The 25,443-nt window shown below is 36.4% G+C and overlaps 1 protein-coding gene across 8 annotated transcripts in view; it reads left to right on the top strand.

Moving 5' to 3' along the window:
* The window catches only part of PTPRK (protein tyrosine phosphatase receptor type K), a 572,160-nt gene that overhangs the window by 297,892 nt on the left and 248,825 nt on the right, over positions 1 to 25,443 (top strand). For all 8 annotated transcript variants that reach the window (XM_081294494.1, XM_081294493.1, XM_081294498.1 and 5 more), the window contains exon 6: positions 12,896 to 13,070. In XM_081294494.1, coding sequence (XP_081150620.1) covers positions 12,896 to 13,070 — 175 coding nt within the window. The remainder of the gene's footprint in view (positions 1 to 12,895; positions 13,071 to 25,443) is intronic.

Here is a 25,443-nt window from a genome sequence, read left to right as displayed (position 1 = left end):
CTCTGATTGAGGGGTTACGTACTCAGAGAACAGGTGCTCACCACTGGGATTAGTATTGTGAAAGGAACGCCGTTTAAGGTAAAAAGATGGAGTACTAGTTAGGCTTAGTAGCCTACCCTGTAACCCCAGTTACTCAGGAACCTGAGGAAGAAGGATTGCAAATTTGAGACCAGCCTCAGCAAGAGTAGAAGGGACTTAAAAAGGCATAGTGTTTAAAGGCTTAGGTAGGTTTGCATATCTGCAGAGGAACCCAGTGAGCAGAACAGGCAGCAGGAGTTGGCTTGGCTGGCAGAAATGAAAAAAAAAAAAAAAAACATAATAGTAAGCAATAAAACTAAAGGTAATAGAGGGCGAGTGCATAGCTAGAAGGACACATGAGGAAGACTAGACCAGGGTGTGTAGAAGAGGACAGAATGCCACATTGTGGTCTACCTTCCTATTAGAAAGATTGTATGGAGATGATGAGCTATGGAAGAAAAATATAGTCTGAGATTTGCATGTGTAATGATTTTTTTTAAATGTGGTTTGTGAGGAAAGAGAATTTAGGTTGATTTATGGATTTGTATTTCATGGCTTTTGAACATAAGCTGCCTTTTCTTATTATTCAGGAGGATGAATAGGAGTTATTGTTAAAAAATTCATGGAATGGGTGGGAAAAGAGAAGAATCAAGAAAACACTCAGTGTATAAAAAAAAGGTACAATCACATTGGGACTTTGTTTCCTTAGATGTATATGTATGTGTATGCATACAAATTTACACATGTAGAAATATAGAAGTTATACATTTTACCACAGTTGAAAATATATAATGTAGAATATGCACATGTATAATATCAGATATGGAGAAATATTATATGTAGAGTGCATTTTAGGATTTAGAAAAATTATTACCGGACCCTGTTTTTTTTTTATTGGTTGTTAACAACATTACAAAGCTGATGACATATCATATTTCAAACATTAGAATCAAGTGGGTTATGAACTCCCATTTTTACCCCAAATACAGATTGCAGAATCACATCGGTTACACAACCACATTTTTACATACTGCCATATTAGTGACTGTTGTATGCTGCTACCTTTCCTATCCTCTACTATCCCCCCTCCCCTCCCCTCCCATCTTCTCTCTCTACCCCATCTACTGTAATTCATTTCCCTCCGTGTTTGTTATCCCATTCCCCTCACAACCTCTTATATGTAATTTTGTATAACAATGAGGGTCTCCCTCAATTTCCATGCAATTTCCCTTTTTTTCTCCCTTTCCCTCCCACCTCATGTCTCTGTTTAATGTTAATCTTTTCTTCCTGCTCTTCCTCCCTGCTCTGTTCTTAGTTGCTCTCATTATATCAAAGAAGACATTTGGTATTTGTTTTTTAGGGGATTGGCTAGCTTCACTAAGCATAATCTGCTCTAGTGCCATCCATTTCCCTGCAAATTCCGTGATTTTGTCATTTTTCAGTGCTGCGTAATACTCCATGGTGTATAGATGCCACATTTTTTTTATCCATTCATCTATTGAAGGGCATCTGGGTTGATTCCACAGTCTAGCAATTGTGAATTGTGCTGCTATGAACATTGATGTGGCAGTATCCCTGTAGTGTGCTTTTTTAAGGTCTTCAGGGAATAGTCTGAGAAGGGCAATAGCAGGGTCAAATGGTGGTTCCATTCCCAGCTTTCCCAGGAATCTCCATACTGCTTTCCAAATTGGCCGCATCCGTTTGCAGTCCCACCAGCAGTGTGCAGGAGTACCCTTTTCCCCACATCCTCGCCAGCACTCATTGTTGTTTGACTTCATCATGGCTGCCAATCTTACTGGGGTGAGGTAGTATCTTAGGGTGGTTTTGATTTGCATTTCCTTGACTGCTAGAGATGGTGAGCATTTTTTCATGTACTTGTTGATTGATTGTATGTCCTCCTCTGTGAAGTGTTAGTTCATGCCCTTGGCCCATTTGTTGATTGGGTTATTTGTTTTCTTATTGTCTAATTATTTGAGTTCTTTGTATACTCTGGATATTAGGGCTCTATCTGAAGTGTGAGGAGTAAAAATTTGTTCCCAGGATGTAGGCTCCCTATTTACCTCTCTTATTGTTTCTCTTGCTGAGAAAAAACTTTTCAGTTCAAGTAAGTCCCATTTGTTGATTCTTGTTATTAACTCTTGTGCTATGGGTGTCCTATTAAGGAATTTGGAGCCCGACCCCACAATATGTAGAACGGAGCCAACTTTTTCTTCTATCAGACGCAGAGTCTCTGATTTGATATCTAGCTCCTTGATCCACTTTGATTTGACTTTTGTGCATGGCGACAGGAGGGGATTCAGTTTCCTTTTGTTGCATATGGATTTCCAGTTTTCCCAACACCATTTGTTGAAGATGCTATCCTTCCTCCATTGCATGCTTTTAGCTCCTTTATCAAATATAAGATAGTTGTAGCTTTGTGGATTAGTCTCTGTGTCCTCTATTCTGTACCATTGGTCCACCCGCCAGTTTTGGTACCAGTACCATGCTGTTTTTGTTACTATTGCTCTGTAATATAGTTTGAAATCTGGTATCGCTATACCACCTGATTCACACTTCCTGCTTAGAATTGTTTTTGCTATTCTGGGTCTTTTATTTTTCCATATGAATTTCATGATTGCTTTATCTATTTCTACAAAAATGCCATTGGGATTTTGATTGGCATTGCATTAAACCTATAGAGAACTTTTGGTAATATCGCCATTTTGATAATGTTAGTTCTGCCTATCCATGAACAAGGTATATTTTTCCATCTTCTAAGATCCTCTTCTATTTCTCTCTTTAGGGTTCTGTAGTTTTCATTGTATAGGTCTTTCACCTCTTTTGTTAGGTTGATTCCCAAGCATTTTATTTTTTTTTGAGGATATTGTGAATGGAGTGTTTTTCCTCATTTCCGTTTCAGAAGTTTGTCGCTGATATACAGAAATGCCTTTGATTTATGTGTGTTGATTTTATATCCTGCCACTTTGCTGAATTCATTTATTAGTTCTAGTAGTTTTTTTGTAGACCCTTTTGGGTCTTCTAGGTATAGAATCATTTCATCCGCAAATATTGATAATTTAAGTTCTTCTTTTCCTATTTTTATGCCTTTAATTTCTTTCATCTGTCTAATTGCTCTGGCCAGTGTTTCGAGAACTATTTTGAATAGAAGTGGTGATAGGGGGCATCCCTGTCTTGTTCCAGATTTTAGAGGGAATGCCTTCAATTTTTCTCCATTCAGAATGATGCTAGCCTGAGGCTTAGCATAGATAGCTTTTACAATGTCGAGGTAAGTTCCTGTTATCCCTAGTTTTTCTAATGTTTTGAACATAAAGGGATGCTGTACTTTGTCAAATGCTTTTTCTGCATGTATTGAGATGATCATATGGTTCTTATCTTTAAGTCTATTGATGTGGTGAATAACATTTATTGATTTCCATATATTGAACCATCCTTGCATCCCAGGGATAAATCCTACTTGATCATGGTGCACAATTTTTTTGATGTGCCTTTGTATCCGATTCGCCAGAATTTTATTGAGGATTTTTGCATCTAGGTTCATCAGAGATATTGGTCTGTAGTTTTCTTTCTTTGAGGTGTCTTTGTCTGGTTTTGGAATCAGGGTTATGTTGGCCTCATAGAATGGACTTGGTAGAGCTCCCTCTTTTTCTATTTCCTGAAATAACTTGAAAAGTATTGGTATTAATTCTTCTTTAAAGGTTTTGTAAAACTCCGCTGTGTACCCATCCGGTCTTGGGCTTTTCTTGGTTGGTAGTCTTTTGATTGCTTCTTCTATTTCATCCATTGATATTGGTCTGTTTAAATTGTGTGTATCCTCCTGACTCAGTCTGGGCAAATCATATGACCTAAGAAATTTATCAATGTCTTCACTATCTTCTATTTTATTGGAATATAGGTTTTCAAAGTAATTTCTAATTGTCTTCTGTATTTCTGTAGCATCTGTTGTGATAATGCCTTTTTCATCTCGTATGTTAGTAATTTGAGTTCTCTCTCTTCTTCTCTTTGTTAGCATGGCTAAGGGTCTGTCGATCTTGTTTATTTTTTCAAAAAACCAACTTTTTGTTTTGTTAATTTTTTCAATAGTTTCTTTTGTTTCAATTTCGTTGATTTCTGCTCTGATTTTAATTAATTCTTGCCCTCTGCTACATTTGCTGTTGTTTTGCTCATCCTTTTCTAGGGCTTTGAGATGAAGTGTGAGCTCATTTATTTGTTGGTTTTTCATTTTTTTGAGGAATGACCTCCAGGCGATGAATTTCCCTCTTAAAACTGCTTTCATTGCATCCCATAGATTCCGATATGTTGTGTCTGTATTTTCATTTATCTATAAGAATTTTTTGATTTCCTCCTTTATGTCTTCTGTAACCCATTGATCACTCAGTAACGTATTGTTCATTGTCCATGTGATGTAGGATTTTTCCTTCCTTCTTTTATCATTGATTTCCAGTTTCATTCCATTATGATCTGATAAAATGCATGGTATTATCTCCACCCCTTTATATTTACTGAGGGTTGCCCTATGGCATAATATATGGTCTATTTTTAAGAAGGATCCATGTGCTGCTGAGAAAAAAGTATATCCATTTGATGATGGTTGTTATATTCTATATATGTCAGTTAAGTCTAGGTTATTGATTGTGATATTGAGGTCAATAGTTTCTTTATTCAACTTTTGTTTGGAGGATCTGTCCAATGGTGAGAGAGGTGTGTTGAAGTCACCCATGTTTATTGTGTTGTGGTCTATTTGATTCTTGAACTTGAGGAGAGTTTGTTTTATGAACGTCGCAGCGCCATTATTTGGTGCATATATATTGATAATTGTTATGTCTTGTTGGTGAATGGTTCCTCTTAACAGTATATAATGTCCTTCCTTATCCCTTTTGATTAACTTAGTCTTGAAGTCGATTTTATTCGATATGAGATTGGCCACCCCTGATTGCTTACGAGGACCGTGTGCGTGGTATATTTTTTCCCAACCTTTTACTTGGAGCCTGTGTATGTTTTTTCCAATCAGATGTGTCTCCTGGAGGCAGCATATTGTTGGATTTGTTTTTTTAATCCATGTTACCAGCCTATGTCGCTTTATTGGAGAGTTTAAGCCATTAACGTGTAGAGTTACTATTGATATGTGGTTTGTACTTCCTGCCATGTTTGATTATTTATCTCTTTTTTTTTTTCTAATTTAGTTTGTTTCTCGATGATTAGCTTTCCCCCCATCCTCTGTCTTTACCAAGGCACTTCCCACTGATGGTTTTGGTTATTGTTTTTCGTTTCTTCCTTGTGTAGTGTTTTGCTCAAGACGCTTTGCAATCCTGGTTTTCTGGCTACAAATTCTTTTAGCTTTTGTTTATCATGAAAGATTTTTATTTCGTTGTTGTACCTGAAGCTTAATTTTGCTGGATACAGAATTCTTGGTTGGTATCCATTGTCTTTCAGTGTTTGAAATACGTTGTTCCAGGATCCTCTCGCTTTCAGCGTCTGTGATGAAAAATCCGTTGTTAACCTTATTGGTTTACCCCTGAATGTAATCTGCCTCTTTTCTCTTGTAGCTTTTAATATTTTCTCTTTGTTCTGTATATTGGATATCTTCATAACAATGTGTCTTGGCGTTGGTCTACTGTGATTTTGTGTGCTCGGTGTCCTGTATGCATCTACAATTTGTATATCTATTTCCTTTTTTATTTCTGCAAAGTTTTCTGTAATTATTTCATTCAGCAAGTTACTCATTCCCTTGGTATGCATCTCTGTGCCTTCCTTTATCCCGATGACTTGTAAGTTTGTTTTTTTTAAGTTATCCCAAATCTCTTGGATGTTTTTCTCGTGATTTTTTACCAGCCTATCTGAGTTGGCTAGACTCTTTTCACGATGATATATTTTGTCTTCATTATCTGACGTTCTGGTTTCTACTTGCTCCACTCTGTTAGTGATACTCTCGATTGAGTTTTTAATTTGGTTTATCGTTTCCTTCATTTCTAGAATTATTGTTTGATTATTTTTTATAATCTCTATCTCCTGATAAAGATGCTTAACTTCTTCTTTTATATGTTTATGTAATTCATTTTCAATGTGATCTTTAAGGTTCCTTTCCATCTGTCTAAGGTGTTCCTTGAGTTCTTTATATGGCCATTTTTCTGATGACTCTAGGTCCTCCTGAATATTTAGGCTGTCCTTCATTGTTTTTACTCCTTTTCTTCCTTGCTTTTTTATGCTCATGTTACTTCTTGTTCTGTTTGACTGCTGAGGTACTGTTTAGTCTTGTAAATTTATTTGATGCTTGGGAGGAGAGATATTAGAAGGGAAGGGAAGAAGTCACTAAAGAGAATGAGTGTAGGCATGTAGAATTCAAGAAAGGGGGAATAAGAAAATTGAAAAGAAATGAAAAGACAAAAGAAAAAAAGTGAAAAGAAAGAAAGAAAAAACGAAAAAATAAAAATTTAAAACCAAAAAAAAAATTATAATGATAATAAAGAAATGGAAATTAAAGTTTAAAAAATAATAGTAATAATAATAGAATAAAAAGAATTAAAAAAATTGAAACCATTAATAAGAAAGTTAAAGAACAACAACAACATCAACAAAAAGTGAAAATAAAATTTAAAAAATACTAATAATAATTATTAAAAAATAATAATAATATATGCGGTCATAGAGCTCGATTAACTTCTCTTCCAGTAGGTGGAGCTATGCCCACTGGGCCAGGCTTCTCCTCTTGATAGGTGGGAACCAATCACTGTGCCTCAGCTCTTCTTCCCAGACTGTGTGGGTCTCCAATCCTGAGTGCCTAAGGCCTTCTCTTGTGGTTCCTCAAGCCAGGCCCAGCTCACCTGTGACGCTCACCACAACAGTGGCTACACGCTGGGTCTGCTGCTCCTGGGAGCCCTGTTTTTATGGATGCCTGGGCACACCCTTTCTGTTTGCCTCCCTCATACCCTAAGTTTGTAGGGCTTGTGGCTGAGGACTCCCAGTGAATTTGTTTGCCCTCAGGTAGCAACTCCCCTGGTACCTGGTGCAAGGGACCTCTGTTGTCAGCACTGGTGGGAGCGTTAGCCGGGAGTTGTGTGCTGCTAGTCCCATGTCACTCCTGATTCCCTGGGTCTGGCTATCGTGCTCAGTTGGCTTTTACCTCTGTGAGTTCTTGTGGGCCGACTAGTTATTTTGCCTCAGTCTGGCTGGGCACAGAATCACGAGCCACTCAAGCAGGAACAAAACTTTATTTTTGAAAAATCCGCCAATACTCCGTACGCGCCGGCAAGCCAAAAACCGGTCCACCCCCGCACGCGCCTACCGGAACAGGGGGGGCCCGACCTCCCCCGGAATTCCCTCCTCCTATCCTTCCCCAACCAATGGGAACTCTCCAGGGGTCCCATAACGTGAGTCCCGTAGCAGGCCAAAGTGAACAGCAGGAGTCCAATTTCCATATGAATGTAAATCTTAACATAATCATATCATCTCAATGGCTAGCTGGCGTCACCTTACAACTGAAAGTGCCATGCATCATATTATTTGCTTGTGGCTCCTAGCATCTGCCCCCTTTTGTTTAATTAAGCAACAGGCAATGTGGCTAGGGACCGTGCCTGTTAGTTATGTCCAATTCAACATATGGTTCTTACCCATCATCGGAAAACTGACCTCTAGGCGTCAGCCTCCTGTCTTAGGTTGATACCACTGCAACTGAATCACTGACTACCGGTCCAGTATATAGCCATACCTGTGGATAGACCTATGCACCAGTGGGGGGGTGAGGTTCTTTGCCTCACCTCTGTTGGCCCCCAAAATTAGACCATCACTAGTAGAAGGGAGGAGGATACAGAAATGCCACGACATCAAGTCAATAGACGGCTCTTTAGGAAAAATTGCATCACTGGTGACACTACAGCAAAGATACGCCAGCACTACCATAATTCGCTTTATCAACAGATAGAGCACAATGCATACAAGTGATACATAGTCCAGGCAAGTTTTGTAAGCAGTTCAAAGTGGAGGAATCTATCAATATGTCCATTTCCTCCCAAAATAAATCGACTCAGTGATTGAGCATTACTTGTTGAGTTATTATTCATTGATGCATCAGTTTATACAGTTTGTTGTGATAATTATTGAAGAAGTTGTAGTTTGTTTTCATCTTTGTCTTCACCGGCACTGGGATGAAAATAGGGATTGACAATGATGTTAAGAAAAGAGAAGAAAAAAAAAATGTAACATTTCAACAGGGATTAAGAAAACAATTTTTAGAACAATTTACATTATCCTGAACAGAATTATTAAATATAATGAAAAGGAAAGGTGAAAGTAAACAAACAGATCTGTTAACCTGCTTATTTGTAAACATATTAAAACAGTCTTCAACAGCTGTTTACCCAAATTAAACTAAACCATTAAAATCACGTGAATAATAAAAAAAAATTTGGATCCATATATTTATGAGCGCTCCTCATATATGATATATGGACATACGCACATACAGACATACAACACAAAACAGAAGTGTGCACACGTAACATACAACACATAAGACAACAGTAAAGGCCTTGTAGATTTACCTGGGTGAAATTTCCATTGCAATGTTTAAAAACTCCATAGTCAAAAAATAAAACTGATCAGAAAACATTAATCTAGGTCTGTATGAGCTCAAAAATAAAATGGAACTTTATGATGTGGGAAAAAAGCAATAATAAAATAGATATTGAAAAAAGCATCCTGGTTAATCACTGTCACAGATGTAAGAATACCCAAGCTGGAGCTCTGGATATCAGCTGTTATGGATTTGAGTCAAATCATCTTCCTTTTGGTCTGTAGAAATTGTTTTGGTTAACCTCTCTGGAATCCAAATTGGCTGCTGTTCTTCCTGTGGAAAAACACAGACAGAGCCCTGACTCCAGACTATCACTGGGTCAGGACCTTTCCATTGTCCTATTAGAATATCCTTCCAAAGTACCTTAGGCTTATGTACATTTTTTGGATACAAATGTCTTTCCGCAGCACTAAGCCCTGATGAATCCAAATTTAAAAAGTTTAGAGTAAAAAGGGTTATTTAAAGTTTATCTTTGGGGGATATATACCCCTTTCCAATTCCCTCCTTTTGTTTTAATAAGTACATTTTAATAGTTTGATGAGCTCTTTCAACTATGCCTTGTCCTTGTGGATTGTATGGAATTCCTGTTATGTGAGTAATGCCAAATGATGAGCAAAATTGTTTAAAAGAGGTGGAAGTATAACCAGGAACATTGTCCGTTTTTAACTGTTTTGGAACGCCCACAGTGGCAAAATTTTGTAAGCAATGAGCTATAACATCTTTAGTTTTTTCTCCGGCATGAACGGAGCCCATCAAAAATCCGGAAAAAGTATCAACTGTAACATGTAAATATTTTAATTTTCCAAATTCTGGCAAGTGTGTGACGTCCATCTGCCAAATATGGTTAGGTATCAGTCCTCTAGGATTGACTCCAAGATTAACTTGTGGTAAAAATGTCACACAATTTTGACATTGTTGTATTATATGTCTGGCTTGTTCTTTAGTTATTTTAAAACGTTTTTGTAAAGTATTAGCATTGACATGGAACCTTTTATGAAAATTTATAGCTTCTTCTATTGTGGAGAAAATATGTATGTCATGTGTAGATTTATCTGCTAGTTCATTGCCCATACTAAGGGCTCCAGGCAATGCTGTATGTGCCCTGATATGTCCTATAAAGAATGGATCTTTTCTGTCCCAGATTAGACTTTGTATAGCGGAAAACAAAGAGAAAACAGTAGAAGAAGGTGAAATCCTACCAGCATCTTCAAGGGATACTATAGCATTAACTACATACTGACTATCAGAAAATAAATTAAATACAGAATCTTTAAACATCATAAAAGCTTGTAATACTGCATTAAGATCTACCTTTTGAGCTGATTGTTTGGGTACTAAAAATGTAAAAGTTTGATCAGGAGACTTTGTTTTTGAAAAAGCCGCCAATACTCCGTACGCGCCGGCAAGCCAACAACTGGTCCACCCCCGCGTGCCTACCGGAACCGGGGGGGGGCCCGACCTCCCCCGGAATTACCTCCTACTATCCTTCCCCAGCCAATGGGAACTCTCCAGGAGTCCCAAAAGGTGAGTCCCATAGCAGGCCAAGGTGAACAGCAGGAGTCCAATTTCCATATGAATGTAAATCTTAACATAATCATATCATCTCAATGGCTAGCTGGTGTCACCTTACAACCAAAAGTGCCATGCATCATATTATTTGCTTGTGGCTCCTATATTTCAGGGGGATCATTAGTGCTGAGTCACGAGATCAGGCGAACCGGAGCTAGATTGCAGCCCAATCCGGGCTCGGTGTGTTCTGAGAAGGGCAGACTGTTCGCCCGGGATCCCCTTCAGATCAATAGTGCCTAGTGGTCCTGAACGAACAGTATTTTGACAGTTTACTTCTCCCTATGCCCGCGTAGCTGAAGGGGTTAGAGACTTGATCTGTCCGCGTCCGCCGCCATGTTGGATCACTTAGATTTTAAATTGTCACTCATCTTATCAGCTGTTCCATTTTACTCGGCAGCTCACTCGAGCGGTGAAGAGTCTGCTCTAAGGTGCTCCGCGGAAAGTGGCGGCGGCAGCGGCCCAGCTGTGGCCTCCGGGACCCCCCGGGGAGGGGGTGCGGGCTGGGGGAGGGGAGGCAGCGCCTCAGGGCCCTCGCGGGCCGGGTACTGGGCACGCGAGAGAGCGTGCAGGGCGGGGAAAGAAATTGAGATCTAGATTTAGGGAGTGAGCGTGGGAGGAGAGATGGCGGGGGAGAAGCAAAGCGGAAAGGCGCAGAGGAGAAGGAGAAGGGGCCGAGGGAGTCGGGCAGCTCGGGGCTGCAGCCTTACTGCTCGCGCTGAGGTCATGGTGGACTCACTCCACCTTGGCTGGAGTCGTGGCGGATTCACTCCACTTAGGCCTCTTTCTTGACATGGTGCTAAGTCTTCGTCGACACATCTCCTTTAATGATCTTTACTTTTTCTTTTAAGACGCGCCAAGATACGCTGCGGGCACAGCGGCGCGGAGCACGGAGCAGCTTACTCACTTCCCGCCGCCATCTTTTCCGGACCCTGGTTTTGATTCCCAACACTGCAAATAAACAAACAAGAACAAGAAAATCATTAAAGCAGTACACTGCCATCTTTATAACATACAAAAACATCAAAGAAAACATTTTTAAAATGGTTATTAATGTACCCCCCCCACACTAATTTAATAGGCCTGCACATCTTGTATATGTGTCTTATACCTCTTTTTCAAGGAATATTTTGAGATTCATACACACATTTATAATAGTACTACTCAGTGAGATGTTGGAGTCAGTGAGCACCAGATAATTGTTAATTTTCAGAAATTTGAGAGACAAATGACATCACATTGAGAGAATGAACTTTGCCATGTGGGAATATTTGCACCCCAGAAACTGGCAAATGCTACAAATCATAACTTTATATTTTTGTTTGAAGAATTAGATGTTCCATATTTTACCAACACATAATTGGTCCTAGTTTGCTTAGTTTAACTGCTACTTTTTTGGATGAGTAAAACGCATAAATATTTAGATCTTTCCCACATTGAACTCTTAAAAATGGTGCTGAGTTCAACATTCCTGTATATATCTCCTTGGTCACATTCAGAAGAATGATTTAAATGCAGAAATCTGGAAGTGGAATTGTGAATGCTGAAATTTTTACATTTTCAACTTTTCTGAATAACAAATCATTTTCTAAAATCATTCCAACAGTTTAAGCTGTGACCTGTAATTTATTGGTTTTTGTTTACCATATCTAGTCCTCTGAAATGATATTTCAAGTGTTATAAAAGGGTACCAAGGATATTTAGAGGAAATGAGGTTGAAAGTCATGACCCATTTCTTTCCAAGAAAAATTATGGCTTTTTGTTTTATTTCATCTGTCTTTGGCATATAGAACGTTTAAAATTCAGATTTATGATCTCCTTACATGGGTATTAGACATACACATTTTCTCTTTTTATAGCCTGTCCATTTTTTGATTGGGTTGTTTATCTTTTTTCTTATTGAACTATAGAAGATCTTTACATATCCTGGCTGTTTATCTTTTGATGGTTATTTCTTTGACAAATATCTTATCACAATTCATGGCTTGCTTTTTTTCCCACTCTATTTGCTTTTTTTCCCACTATTATTTATAATGTCTTTCAACATATAGAAGTTATAAATTTTATTATACTTGAAAATTGCAATCATTCCCTATATAGTTTATGCTTACTTGTCTTGTGTTAGGTATCCTGATTTCATAAATATGTTTTCCAAGTTTTCATTTTGAAAGTTGACAGGCATGCTTTTAACATTTAGGCTCTTTTGATTACTTCTGGAAAATGTATAAATTGGCTGTCATTAATGCCAAAGAGATAGGAGTTTGCAAAGAATAGAGATTTTGTGTTGACTCTAAATTATTCATCAGTCATAATTGTCATTCTGTGGTAAATACACGTTTCCTGTTTGGAATGGAGAGATGCATCCTGATCTCCTATTGAAACAAAGAGAACAGCACATGCAGTGTATTATAAAGGTTAAAAGAAGGTGGTAAATACCCTTTGGGAGGATGGGGATAGTGAGTGACTTTTACTGGAGTCATTAACTCTTGTTAATTCATAAGTAGCAACTTTATGGAAATCTGAGATAGTTACTGACATCATGTCATGCTTAAATCCTTTAAAGAATACCAGTAATTATATCCATTTCCTGATTGAATGACAAGGGTAAAAAATTATGGATCCACATAGACATTTTCCTTCTAATTTAGCAGCAAGAATAATTTATCACAGATACTGCTTGCTAAGATGCTTTGGATTTATAGAAAGGTGAAGAACCTGTTTTTAAAGATTGGTTTTTGTTTGCAGAGACGAAATGGAGAAGATATACCTGTAGCCCAGACTAAGAACATCAATCACAGAAGATTTGCTGCTTCCTTTAGATTGCAAGAAGTGACAAAAACCGATCAGGATTTGTATCGCTGTGTGACTCAGTCAGAACGAGGTTCTGGTGTGTCCAATTTTGCTCAACTTATTGTGAGAGGTAAAATTGTTTTCACTTCATGAAATTTCATGTCTTTATTAGAAATAAAAGCAACTCTGTACACATTTTGATTCATTTTAAACCACAGTGATTTTCATGGCAAGTCATTATAAAAATCATGTCATTATAAAAGTTCAGATAACGTATTAAGTTACAATTAAGATGCTATTTGCAATGTTTGTCATGAAGTCTGCAAGTGTTTCTCATCAAAAGGGATTTGCTTTATAATGCTTTAATAGGACAAAACATTTTAAATATCTCACTCTGTATTACTATCATAAGTTCACATTTTAACATTAGAACCATTTTGTTTCTTGTTTAAATCCTTTCTGCTGATATTACTGCAATGAGTTGTTGTTTTTTGATGCCCTGTGGCAGTGAAGTCAAGGTCAAAGGTTCTATTCTGATATGGACCTGTATAGTTTACTGGTATAAAACCCCAGTATTAAATATTTACTAATTATGGTCTCCTACTCAATCTTAAAAAATTAGAACTTATTACAGGAATGTGAAGAATTGGATATATCAGTATGTATCTGTAATGAATCCTACGAAATAATGCAAATATATAAAACATTACATTTAATCAAAATTTACTAAGTCCCTATTATTTCCCAGGCATTGTTCTACACCAGAGGATATAATTGTAAATGAAAATAAAGTTCTACATTGGATTAACATTTTGTTACTTTTAGCTACCCTTTGTACAAAGATATTGAAAATGCCCTGTCAGATCCTGGCAAGTGTTATGAAGGAAAAGACACAAAGTGATGGAGATTGATATTTTAGTTACAGTGATTTAGAAGATGTCCTTGAGAAGGTGACAACTGAGCTGAAACCTTAAAAAAAAGAAGAAGAAGACAACTTCAGCTATATAAAAAATTTAGAGGAAAAGCAGCTTTGTTGAATAGGGTATCAAACATCAGTCAATATTGACACAAATGAAAATAATGATGCATTTCCTAAGTCTCTCCGTGGACAATTTTAAGAAATTATAATAAAACCATCTGAACTGGAGTGAATGAGTAGGATCTGAAGGCTGAGAGAAAGTTGCCCAGGTGAGGGGTATGGATATTGGGGCAGTGGTAAGACCCAGAAGCACCAAGGCCTAAATAGCCCAGCATATGACAAGGTCCAGGTGCTGGAATGAAATATATGCTATATATCCATATTCAAATTACTCTATTTTATAATACTTGACATAAAATGACTTTTACATGCATTATTTCACGATTTACTTGATTTTAATATTTAACCTTTGGTAATTATAGAAAGAAGGAAATTGAAATTCAGGTTATTTGAGAGTTTGCCCAGAGCCACAAAAATCTAATAATCGATGCAGCCAGAATATACATCCATGTTTCTTATCTTCGAACGGCGAGCTCTTTCTTTTCCAATTCAGTGTTCTCTCATATTAACATTATCAAATAATCCTATTAGCCTCTTTATATACCTCTGTTTTGGGAACCATGAGAGCTCATTTTTTTAAATGTTTATAGGCTGAAAATTCTCTGATATCTCCATAGTCAGGTCATATCACCTGCACAAGTTCATAGAATTACAGCCTCATTTATTAAAGGACAACAAAATATGATAATACTTGAATCTAAGGTTCAAACAGAGAAACCATTTATCTTGTGTTCATATATGAGTATATATTCACCTTTATGGAATTTTGTTCCAGCTTTTCTAACTGAACCTGAATTTAACAGCTGAAGGTGTCCTTCAGGGTGATTATTGTGCTGTGGCTACAGAGATGAGGGTGTGTCACTGGATCACCATGCTTCCCTTATCCCCAAAGTGTTATATGAGCTCACCCAGCATGCAGCCATGAAGGAAATGCTGTCTTGACAGTGCATTTTGAGTGCTTTTAGATACTTTTGCATAATACCTGTAGTTACATATCCTAGATTGTATTGTATTACATTACGTATAGTTAATACATAAGCTTTTTTTAGGAAATAGAAGAGAGTATTGATGTTTTTATTCAAATTTCCTCCTTATGTGTCCAAATCATTCTTTTGTGTGAACATTTTTGCCTTTTATATTTTAAAAGGGAACTATTTTGTCATTGTTAGAACTCTCTAGTTTATATTTATTTGGGGGAGGCAGTATGGATTGTCAAACCCAGGGCTTCAAGGTGCTAAGCAGGTGCTCTGCCAAACAGGTATCTCTCCAACACTCCTTGCTTATCTTAATTAGCAAGTAAGTTTTATCATTTTATTGAATGATAAATCGCTTTACCTAGAAACAACAAAATATTTCAATAATTTTTTTAAAAGGGTGATTCTTAAATGTCATCAAGAATTTTGTCCTTTTCTTCCTTTTTTTAAAGAAAGTTCTTTTACTTACTATATATTTCAATTTAGAATTAATGTTAGAAAGGTTGGGTTAAAATATAATGGGGATTTGGATGTGTTATTCACAGTCTGCCTACATTGTGGGAATATATTTTGATAGTTTTGACAGTTTTATTTAGTTTTTTCAATAGAGTTTAGGGTCTATATCTAATATTTACAGGTGATACTTTGCTTTCTCTTTTATTTGAAATCCAATGTAGAGGACGAATAAGCTTTCTTGTTTGTCCAGATAACCACCAAATAAATATTGCTAACCAAAAGCATACCCTTGGGGGTTAGCTGTCCTGGTGTTGAAACAGTGCTGAGAATTAACTATGATGACAGGTCCTATCGCTCATTGGCACTTTTAAAGCTGACATCCTGTTACATGGATACAAAAGATGGTAATTTTAAAGGAAATTTTTGGGGCAGTGATATGAATACTCTTTAATAAGAGCTGGCATAGTATTGCCTGTTGTCAAAGATGACCCATGGTTTATTAGTGCATTTTCTCTTAAACTGAAAGTGACAGGGTGTGCTTAAGGCTTTTTTTGTTGCTGTTTGTTATAAATGAAAATTTCCCTGCAAAATTCTCATGCTGAAGAGTATCGATCTCTGTGTTCCCATAGCCACAGGAAGAACAAGAAACCACAGTGAGACAGAATTTACTTTGTCATGCCTTAACGTTGCTTCCAGATCGTTCTGAGTAATGATAAAGTCTGAAGCTTGTGGGAGCCAATCTTTATTGACAAAGTTTTTATAGAGATGAGGTGAAGAACACACGTTTTTGCTCAATGATTTCTCAAAATTGAAGTAGAGAGGATGTGAAATACATGGGGGGGGGCAGTGGTTTACCAGCTTCATACTGAAAACACCAAGTTTGTAGTCTAATTATTTTACTGATAGTTTTGCTCAATCTCTACTTGATTTATGATCTTTCTCTACTTGTCTATATCAATGACCCACTTACATCACTAACCAACTGACCTACAATAAACTTCTATAAAGTTCTCTGCTAGAATAATTTCTATTCTGAATTGTTTGCTATATTGTTACATCAACCATTTTTACCTGTAGAAGTATAACCATTATCTGTAAAGAACATTTTTGGTTCTTTAATTTGAAAAGTACAGCTTTTTGTGTATCATTGTTAATGGTTGATTATTACATTTTACTCTTCACTATTAGCCATTATCAAATGCTCTGGACACAAAAGTATTCAGTAGTATACTTATCTACCTCTAATTATGACAGTGACCTCTAGCTGCAAATTGGATTAGATATAAATCTGTCTACCCAATATTACTCAAAATAGATACCAAATTTACTTAGAGTTGTTTAAAATTGTAAGAAATTGAGCGATGTTGATACTGCCCTTTGTAAGACAATATAAGCCTGTTGAAAAACAAGCGTGTTTATTGACTTTTGTGATTAGGACATTCAGAAGTGATTTCAGGGTTGTTAGATTCAATCTTTCAGGATCTGTGTCTTTGAAGTTCTTTACATTGTAGTCAGTGATTCTGGATTCCTTCCTAAGCTAAGCTCATCCCATAGTCATAGCACAGAAATAGGTTTCATGCTTTCTTGGGCTCATGCAGTTAGGGATAAAGAGGACTCAACTCTACATAACTATCCAGATAAAGAAAGGAAGAGGAAAAAAGGGAGGGAGTGAGTGAAGGAGGGAGAGATGGAGAAAGGAAAGAAGGAAAATTGTTGGAGAGAGAACTAGAATGTTCAGTAGAATACTTTTGTACACAGGTGTCCACAGTATTGGTATTGAGAGGTAGTTATTCATTCTATTTGGTGAGATAGTAACTGAACAAATGTTTCAAGAGAAGGAACAGCTCAATCTCAATAGACATACAGACTAGAATATGGTGACATTGGAGAAGGGTGTTATTCTGTGTCAAGCAATAGTATTGGTCATTAGGTTATCAGTGGGGTTGTTTGGTGAATGGGGCCTATCAATGAAATCACTTACTTGGTACGAATTAACCAGTACACTAGTAAAGAAAAAGAGAAGTCCAAACTGCCACAAGATTTCATGTGAATTTTTAAGACAGCTTTTGGTCTGATATTTTTGGGTTTTATTTTATCAGCACCTGACTGTCTAGTTCACCCTTTTTTTAACTTCAGCACCTAGTTCAATCTTTATATCAAGATAATCAATACTTTTCTCAAAATTAACAAATACAATTGTATAGTTGAAGGCAGAGTGATCATGCTGACCCTGGAAGATGTAGGGCACAGTCAATGAACCACATATCCTCCCCCAACCTATAGAGGGAGCCAAGTTTGCTGGTGCCATATAGTTTTTAGTGTCTGACCCAGTCTCTTTCCTTTTTCAAATGAAGTAGTAAGAGTGATTGTAAGTTGAGCATGAAATACTTTTCCCTTAAAAAATAATATTGGTTTGACCAGTATTCTAGTCTAGTAGTCTAGTCTTTCTGTACCCAGCAGTTAAAAGTCAAGTCTGAGTATTTCATTTTTATATAAGCAACCAAGACTTTTGGAAAGTGGAAAATATGACATACTTAACTAACACTTTCGATAGCTGATGTCTAAAGTCCATGGGATTTCTAGCTTTGGACCTTCAGCATTCTGTTTAATGCAGTTCAGTATTGATTTTTAACTAGTTTTCATAGTAGAGCTGTCAGACTGAGGAATTCATATAAAGATCTTCCTTTCTTAATGGTGACTTGAAGATGGCTTTTATATATTTTTTTTAATTGTAAAAATTAGTCAACTGGAAAGGAGGTTCGAAATTATTTATGAAGAGTACAATTTTAACAACTATGTTTTATGAAATCTGAAATATAACAAAAGTCTTAGAACACACCAATGGACCACATACTAATTTTACCCAGTTCCCCTTCTATAGTTAGGAAAGCACATACAGTTAGTGGAAACTAAATGTCTTAAATTAGGAAGAGATTTCAAATGTCTCATATTTAAAAATTTTACTCTGCTACCCTTGAGTATGATAAAAGGAACATTTGGAATCTTCTCTCATTCATAATACCTACTTGTAATTCAGGTGATTCAGTGTTCAAGATGTCTGGTACATATTTAAATTCAAAATGAGCAAGAGAATACTAGATGTCCTTATTTCAGATGGTGTACTCTGGTACAACCTGAAACTGGATACTGATTGAATTGTTCACATAATTAGTTTAGGAATGCTTTTGCAAAGTTAAAAAAAAATAGAATTAATAATAGTACTCTGTTTCAATGTAATGGGGCCAAAATCTTACATTTAATATTTACTAGACCTCAGTATTGTTACCCAAACTTTTTTTTTTAAACCTATATCTGTAAGCTACCATTCTGGATACGTTTGTGTACTAATTTTCTTCTCCTATGAGTTTCCTTATAGGCAAGTCTATGAAAATGGTAGAGTGCAGTTCTTCTTTTCATCTGAGTGACTATTTTTGTTTCATTTACTTTCTCTCAGTTCATTTAAAAATATAAAAATGCAATGAGAGTCCTTTTTAGGAAGATATTTGAGTATTTTCCATGGGTGATTCACATGTGCAGTTCACAGAATGTTCAGCAGCAGGGGTACTGGATACCACTTTTTAAGTGAATTTTATGCAGTTTGCTTTTATTGAACCATTCTTAAATATTGTAAAGATCCAAGGAGGAAGCAGAATCATTTACATGCCAGATGATTATTTTTGTGAAAGGTGACTGAATTTGATGTCAGATTATCTATAAAAGCTCTATGCTCTTCTTCTGTACCTTTCACATCTCTTAGAGTTTGTGATAAATGTAATTTGGGTCCACTTCTACCAAGGGACTCCTATCTACTTCATGGACAAATAATGTTTTCATTATTTATATTGTTTCCTGTTCACAGTTTTTCTTTCTCTTATCCCAAACCCAAAAGAAAGTTGTGAAGTCAGTTTGTACTACAATTTTTCAGTCTCTCTGGGTTCCTTTGCAACTTCATTCGAAAATCCTGTAGCAGTATGCGAATACTTAAAGTGCTAAGAGGCACTGGAAAACACCAAAGAAACTTCAGGGTCTTAGCCCTTAATTTTGTTTAAAAATGTTGAATTACTATTTTGGTAGAATTTTGGCTTAGATTTTGATTGCATTTTTAATTTTAGAAGGGCAAAAAGGTTCCCTAACAAATCAAATATACTCAACCAAAGCAGCTATGTATGAAAACCTTTTATTTAACACCTAACATGGTAAATAGTGTTACATTGCCAGTTTCTGATAGAATATTCACTGAATAGAAGCTATGTAGTTGACAAAATGAAACCAGGCAGTGATAGAGAGAGGTCATTCATCTTGTTTGGTTGTATAGCAAGTGAGGGTGGTGACTAAAGTGTTTTGGTGGGCTATTACTTCATTAGTGACAGTTCTTGAATCCCTCTTTCTTTCCCCACCACTTCATCATAAAGGTAGTCAATAATAGCTGGGTTCCCTATAAGTGTATTGGCCTATGGGTGCGTTTTTGCTTAATTTTTCAGTTTTCATAAATTATTTCCCTAATAAATGTTTCCATCTTTTAAAAAGCTAGCCAATACACATCTGCTTACTACTAAAATGTAATCAGGAGCCTATTATTAAAAGCATTCACAAGAAAATACATGAAAAACAGTCATAATTTAGAAGTCCTACAAAGAAGGCAGAGAATAATATGTACTTGCATTTTTTGAATAAATCCGTCAAAGCCAACTTGTTCAAAACTTATCATACTACTATATAAACTCCTTTTCTTTCCTTCTGGGTTAATATAAATGATGTTTTCTCCTTTACTAGAAAACATCTAGTTTCATAATAATTAAAAGCATGCATAAGATCAACAAACTTAAGTACAGATAAATATTTATGTTTTCTAAGACTTCAGCCTGGAATTTGTTTAGCATAATCATTTGATTCTAGAAAATAAAAAAAAAAATTTACCCTTTCAGTATTAAAAGAGGATTTTCAGGACAGAGAAATAGAGATGAAATAATTGGGTAAAATATATGGCAGCTTTTCTCACCACGTGAATCTACTACAGTTTCTTCTTCTGCAGCTTTATCTTAGCTCTGATGTTAGTTTTAAGAAATTTATGCCCTATATATGTGTTTGTTCTCTTTTCTTACTATGGGAACAGGGTTATTTTTAAACTTTAGCATAGACTTTGGAAGATGACTTTCTTTTGCTCTCCAATTTCTGCCTTGTGAGCCTTAAACTAAGAAAATGTTTTGTTACTTCTTTGTCCTGTTACACAATTTGGAAGCAGATTTAGATGTGATGGTACAGAATCTGTGATTGTATTAAAACAAAGAAACAACAAATGAATAATTATCTATATGGTTGTTAGGGAGAAATTTCACCCACATATTGTTTATATCCTCCTAATTGTCATTGCCATTTTCTTTCAACTTTGTATATATATGGAGGATTCCATGGCTATTTCCACATTATCATGCTACTTCTTCCAATGATGTCCTTCACATTAGAGAAGAAAAATATACCACTGTCCCAGTCCTTTCCTGTTCACAAATACTCAAATGAATTGTCCCCTAACTATCATTCCAAATTTCTTTTCTAACACTCACATTCCTTAATCCATGTCAGGAATACCAACACTTCTAAGTTTACTCTTGCTTTACAGTCTTTACATTTGTTATACTCCCTTCTTTTTTTCTCAACTATATGCATGCTTTCACATTTTTACTTTATTCTGAATGGCACTCGATTTTTTTTTTCAAAATAGTGAAAAGCCAAATGGCAATTACTTTGCAATACAGAACTGAATTCATCCGATTTTGTTTTAGAGAGTTTTGCTGTTTTCAAAGTTATTTAGCTGTTACGTTTTTAAAAGATTGTTATGCAATGTCTATTCTGATTAATATGTGTAGGACAAGACTGTGGTCTCAGAGTTTTTCATTGTTGGAAGTACAGTCTGTACAGTATACTAGTTGATTGCTTCCTTCATTTATCTGTATTGTATTGCATGTGTTCTGGGTGTCTAGCCCTTTCCATTTTCCTCACTGCCACCACAATACCATCTTCTCTTTAGTATACATGTAAAAAGCAAAGGCTCTTCACTGGTCTCTCTCTAAGAGGAATTACCTCCTTCAAATCAGTCTTCGCAAGCAGCCAGAAAGGCCATATGGCAGACAATAAGTCAGAACATGCTCTCTGTGGCTCTGCTGGGTTCCTGCTTATGCACTGCATTCCAGATGTGTCATCACAATCTGAGGGCTCTGCTTGTTCCACTTGTGCTCGCCTTTTCACCCCTTGTGGGATTTTCTTTGCTCACCAAACTCTAGCTACACATGCTTTCTTTTACTCTCTTAATCTTCTCTGCTACCTTAAGACCTTGGCTTTTTCTGCCTACAGTACTCATTCAGCAATCCTTAAAAAAGCAAAACAAAACAAGAAAGAAAATAACAACAAAGAAACTTGGATTCCTCTATTAGACCGATGAAACGAAGGACATTTCCGTTTTGCTTATTCACATCAGTGTCCCTTTAGCCAGTGCCATGATCAAAGTCCAGAAGACATAATGAAGTGTTTGCTATCAAAGAAACAAAAGCAAAGTTATAAATGTCATGTGAATGGCATGTATTTAATGTGTTGAGTGGAGTAGGGCAGCCTCATCACCACCTTAGATGCACTGAGGAGGAAGGGAAGTTTCATTTGACCTGTGGTGGATGCATAGGATCTGCACAATTGAAACAAGTTAAAATAAATAGTTGCACTGTTAACAGTTGAAAGAAGTAACAGACATTACAAGAAGAGAAAATGACATTGTTAAATACATGTCCTTCTGGACGAGTATTAAATATAGACTCTTATACTATGTTTTTCAGGGAATAAACATGAGATGAATCAGAAATTGTACTTTGCAAAGGAATTTGAATGCTAGTCTAAGACATATAGGTATATTGTGTCATTTGATTTGAGGACCTCTGAGGGAATTGGAGTTGGTTACACATGCACTTGTATCCACTTCAGAAAAACTGGAATGGGACATGATTTGGAGGAAGATTAATTTTTAAGGAGTAAGTTTAGTGGTCTCTATCAATCCTAAAAACTTGAAATGGTGAACAGTCCTGGAGAAGGGGAGGTGCAGTAGGAAGAATTGGTCTGAGAGGTTATGGTCTGAGAGGTTATTGGGTGAGAGGTTATGGCAGAAATATTATTATAGATATTATGGAATGTCTGGAGGGAAGAAGTCAAAGGAGCTGTTGAGATTTTTAGCCTGGGATTCCAGGTGAAATATGATATTATGAATAATTGGAAGACTTGTAAGAAGATAGAGTAGAATTCCAATTGTAAAGACTCAGTTGGAGTGAGAAGATATCTAGTTTTCAAATCTTTAGGCATGAGGGTAACTTTTTTTAAAAAAATTCATAGTCTGGGGCTGGGGATGTGGCTCAAGCGGTAGCGCGCTCAACTGGCATGCGTGCGGCCCGGGTTCGATCCTCAGCACCACATACAAAGATGTTGTGTCTGCCGAGAACTAAAAAATAAATATTAAAAATTCTCTCTCTCTCTCTCTCTCTCTCTCTCTCTCTGTCTCCTCGCTCTCTCTTTAAAAAAAAAATCACAGTGTATTAAATATGGATTCAGTGCAAAATAAATTGATCATTCCTTAGAAATTCTTTGTATTTTGTTAGCTTCCATTTCATAGCCTTTAGCCAATACTATCAGACATTTTCATGTTGCTTAGCTTAAGAGAAAAGCACATGTATTCAATTAAGTAGTATTTTAAAAAAATCCTAACATAGTTAAACATAATGTGTTTTTTATGCTGATATTATCCACATATAAAAACATATGAAAGAAATACAATGTGTAAATGTTTTCCTTATGCTTCATGTGGATTTCTGGCTGTCAAGTGAAATATTTTTTCTTGTTTTTTATTAAACATTTTATAGAATAAAGCAAACTCTCTAAAGTCTTCACCACTTTCTCTGCTATTCAGAATTTGAATGCTCCTGATAACAATCCTCCTAGACCTGTCTTTTTCTTGCAGAAAATGTTTTAAAGGGTTGGGAGAAGGGGGGGTTTCTTTCTAAGACTATTGGCCAACAGCATTTCTCAATACTCAAAAGAATGCCACTCAATGCAGTAGGTGGTTTGAAATATTTACTTAAGGGTAGATAAAGAGTTCCCACCTGTCATAAATTTCCTATGTTAAAACTCCCACTGGGTTTGACATTTCTGTGTTTTGTGCAGGATTGCTAAAAAGTAGTTACCATGGCCAGAGTGGATGATGCATGGTAATGATGAAAAGTAGGGTGTTTGGAATTCAACATGGATGATAAAAATGCAAGATGTCAGAAAAGCCATATATTAAAGAGCATTTGAATTGGAAACTGAATCCCAACCTGCCACTGGGAACATTTTGATCATTTTGATTTATTAAACTTTTATACCAACATTCAGATGGAACTGAATTAAAATCTTTAGTCTTGGATAGTTTATGATACACTAACCCTTGTGTTACTCATATCATTTTTGAAGGTTCTCTTTGCAATGAGTGAAGAGGAGAAGAATGAGTGAGGGACTTCTATTTTAAGTCAATTTTCACGTATATTCTTGCATCTAAATTTAAGTTCTTTTCCTTTGCATTGTTTTACAGATTAGCATTTTTTGCAGTTTCAACGTTTTAAGTATCTTAAAATTTTGATTTTTATCAAGCATATTTGAAACTCTGATTAATAATTTTCTCATTTGAATGTTGGCTTAGTACACATGTCACATACTATATTTTCATTGAGGTATGTGTACTTGTGCACTGAAAGTTGTCTGAGTTTGACTGTGTTTCTGTTTCCCACTTTGATGAATAAATATTCAAAGCGAAATATGAATGCAATTCAGAAGCCCAACTTAGAAAAAATGCATTTCCTATAACTATTGGAATTCTGTACATCAAGTCTTTTAAAAATCATCTTTCAGCATCAGCAGTCATGGGCAGTCTTTTCTGAACAGTGGCTTATGATAAAGAGAAATCAATTACTATTAGAGAGGCACTGTAGGTAAAAGGCATTACAGGTTCACACTTGGTTTTGCAGCCAGAAGAAGATACTTAACTGTGAATCAGGAATGATGCAAAAGATGGATGAGACAGAGTTCAAGGAGCAGTAATGTGAGGGTCCAGGGCTATCATTCCAAGCTGTCTCAGCAGTAATGATGGATGGTTTGGTGGCTAGAAGTAATAATACCAGATGATGAAAGAAAGATACATTTCAGCAACTAGAGCCACAGCATACCATCTACCTGTTGAAGATTTGGGGTGTAATGATTCCTGATTTGCAACCAAACAGGTTTGCTGCATTTAGCAACGCAGATTTTTGGCAGCTGTGAAAGAAGCAAGTAGCATATCAAACACTCCTGCACATTGTAAATTTAATTACCTCATATTTATGCATAGTAGTTGTTGACAGGAACTTGTAAGCTATGCTAATATGGTAGGTAATTTGTTACCTCCAGAAATCACTTTCCATGTGTCTTCTGATCATTATCATGAAACATGATAAATGATCGAGCCCATGAGGTATAAATGAAAATGAAATGGATAATTGGATTCTATGTCTAAATTGTGGCTGGAATAGTTGCAGCAATTATAATTGAATTTATCTCATAAAAATGCATTTGGCAATATATCAGTGACCTTTCATCATCTTGGAACCGATGGTGTTAGGCTAAAACTATTCTTACGATGCTTCAAATTCATCATAGTGTTACAGAGCTGGGACCTTCTGAGTAACGGAGGCAGCATGAATATCACCCCTTCAAACTGATTCTTGTGATAAAGTCAGAAAGATTTCGGACATGTCACTCAGAGTAACAGGAAAGAGTTGATTGAAAGGATTGGAAAAGGGTAAGGAGCTACTCTTAAGACAGATAGAGTGAATGCTCTCAGAGAGGACAGGAACAATGTGCCTCTCCTGTGCTCCAGTTTTATTGGGGCTTCCAGAGAGTCCCACCCACGTCCACCTTTTGATTTTGACTCACAGCAAGATGATACCAGACTGTCAAGTACCCACTGTAATGGCAACTCTAGGTCACCTTGA

The sequence above is a fragment of the Spermophilus citellus genome (assembly GCF_964194105.1).
Source record: "Spermophilus citellus genome assembly, chromosome: 5".
Classification (NCBI taxonomy): domain Eukaryota; kingdom Metazoa; phylum Chordata; class Mammalia; order Rodentia; family Sciuridae; genus Spermophilus; species Spermophilus citellus.
This window is presented reverse-complemented; position numbering and strand designations above follow the sequence as displayed.